Source organism: Dipodomys ordii, unplaced genomic scaffold (genome assembly GCF_000151885.1).
Source record: "Dipodomys ordii isolate 6190 unplaced genomic scaffold, Dord_2.0 Scaffold210, whole genome shotgun sequence".
Lineage (NCBI taxonomy): Eukaryota > Metazoa > Chordata > Mammalia > Rodentia > Heteromyidae > Dipodomys > Dipodomys ordii.
The window spans coordinates 219,728-222,567 of NW_012267426.1; the positions used below are offsets into that span (position 1 = coordinate 219,728).

Sequence of the window (2,840 nt, forward strand, 5' to 3'; positions counted from 1 at the left end):
GTCCGTCCGTGTCTGTGTGTCTGTCTGTCCGTGTCTGTGTGTCTGTCCGTCTGTCTCCTTGTCCGTCTGTCTGTCCATGTCCGTCCGTCCGTGTCTGTGTGTCTGTCCGTCTGTCTCCTTGTCCGTTTGTCTGTCCATGTCCGTCTGTCTGTGTCTGTGTGTCTGTCTGTCTGTCTGTCCATCTGTCCCCGTGTCCGTCCGTCCGTGTCTGTGTGTCTGTCTCCTTGTCCGTCTGTCCCTGCTCGTGTCTGTCTGTCCCTGTGTCTGTGTGTCTGTCTGTGTCCGTCTGTCCCCGTGTCCGTCCGTCCGTGTCTGTGTGTCTGTCCGTCTGTCTCCTTGTCCGTCTGTCTGTCCATGTCCGTCCGTCCGTGTCTGTCTGTGTCTGTCCGTCCGTCCCTCTTTGCGTCCGTCCGTCCGTCCCTGCCCGCGTCCGTCCGTCTGTCCATGTCCGTCCGTCCGTGTCTGTCTGTGTCCGTCCGTCCGTCCCTCTTTGCGTCCGTCCGTCCGTCCCTGCCCGTGTCCGTCCGTCCGTCCGTCCTCACCCAGGATGCCCAGGCGGTAGTTGAGGGTGATGACGATGACGTTGCCGTAGCTCGCCAACACACTCCCGTCGATCATGTTCCCCGTCCCCTCCATGTACGAGCCGCCGTGGATGTACACCATGACCGGCCGGCGGGCGCCCGGCTCGTGGACGTCTGCGAGCGAGAGAGAGAGAGAGAGAGAGGGGGGGGGTCAGCGCGAGACCAACAATAGCGACAGCAACAGTAACAGTAACAACAACAATCATAACAAAAACAAGAACAGTAACATCAATAACAAGAACAGTAATAGTAATGAAAACAATAACGACGGCAACAGTAACAACAATAATCATAACAAAAACAAGAAGTGTTAGTCATGAAAACAATCACGACGGCAGTAACAGTAACAACATCCATAACAGTAACAACATCATCAACAACAATAACAGTAACAACAACAAAAATAACAGTAATAGTAACATTAACAATCACAATCACAGTAACATCAATAACAAGAACAGTCATAGTAATACCAACAATAACAACAACAGTAACAGTAACAACATCATCAACAACAATAGTAATAGTAACTTCAGTAACAATCACATTAATAGTAATAACAATAACAATCACAGTCACATCAATAACAATAACATCAATAACAATAACACTAACATCAACAACAATAACAGTAATACTAACAACATCAACAACAGTAATAGTAACAATAACATCAATAACAATAACAATAACAGTAACATCAATAACAATAACAACAACATCAATAACAGTAACATCAATAACAATAACACCAATAACAATAACAATAACATCAATAACAATAACAGTCACATCAATAACAATAAGAGTAACATCAATAACAATAACAATAACATCAATAACAATAACAATAACATCAATAACAACAACAGTAACATCAAAAACAATAACAGTAATAGTAACAACATCAATAACTGTAAGAGTAACAATAACAATAACAGTAACACCAACAATAACGACGGCAACAGTAACAGTAACAACCACAAAAACAAGAACAGTAACAGTAATGTCAACAATAACGACGGCAGTAACAGTAACAACATCAACAGTAACAACAATACCAGTAATAGTAACTTCAATAACAGTAACATCAATAACAATAATAACAGTAACATCAATAACAATAACATCAATAACAATAACAATAATAGTAACATCAATAACAATAATACCAACACCAACATCAACAATAAGAGTAAGAGTAACAACATCAATAACTGTAATAGTAACACCATCAACAACAACAATAACAATAATAGTAACAACATCAACAACAGTAAGAGTAACAATAACAATAACAGTAACATCAAGAACAAGAACAGTAATAGTCATACCAACAATAACGACGGCAACAGTAACAGTAACGACCACAAAAACAAGAACAGTCATCGTAATGTGAACAATCACGACGGCAGTAACAGTAACAACATCATCAACAACAATAACAGTAACACCAACAACAATAACAATAACAGTAACATCAATAACAGTAACATCAACAACAATAATATCAATAACAATAACATCAATAACAATAACATCAACAACAATAACAATAACAGTAACATCAACAACAATAACAATAACAGTAACATCAACAACAATAACAATCACATCAATAACAATAACAGTCACATCAACAATAACAGTAATAGTAACAACATCAATAACAGTAATAGTAACAACAACACTAACAACAATAACAGTAACAACATCAACAACAATAACAGTAACAGTAATAACAACAGTAACAGTAATAGTAACAGCATCAACAGTAACAACAACAGTAATAGTAACAATAACAACAATAACAGTAACAACAACATCAACAGTAACAGTAACACCATCAACAACAACAATAACAGTAATAGTAACAACATCCACTGTCTTAATAATAACAACAACAACAGTAATAGTAACATCAACAACAACAATCAGAGTAATAGTAACAACATCAACAACAACAATGACAGTAACAACATCCACGGTATTGATATCAACGTCAACAATAACAGTAATAGTAATAACAACAGTAATAGTAACAATAACAACAATAACAGTAACAACATCAACAACAGTAACAGTAATAGTAACATCAACAGTAACAACAACAATAACAGTAATAGTAATAACAACAACAGTAACAGAATTAGTAACAACATCCACAGTAACAACAACAATATCAGTAATAGTAACAATAACAACAATAACAATAACAGTAACCAGAACATCAACAACAGTAATAGTAACATCATCAAC

General features: G+C 37.6%; 1 protein-coding gene across 1 annotated transcript in view; it reads right to left on the reverse strand.

Moving 5' to 3' along the window:
- Nucleotides 1-2,840, reverse strand: part of LOC106000186 (neuroligin-4, X-linked-like) — a 32,305-nt gene that overhangs the window by 17,496 nt on the left and 11,969 nt on the right. Inside the window, exon 2 of the mRNA XM_013035418.1 lies at nt 543-695. Within this exon, the coding sequence (XP_012890872.1) occupies nt 543-695 (153 nt within the window). The remainder of the gene's footprint in view (nt 1-542; nt 696-2,840) is intronic.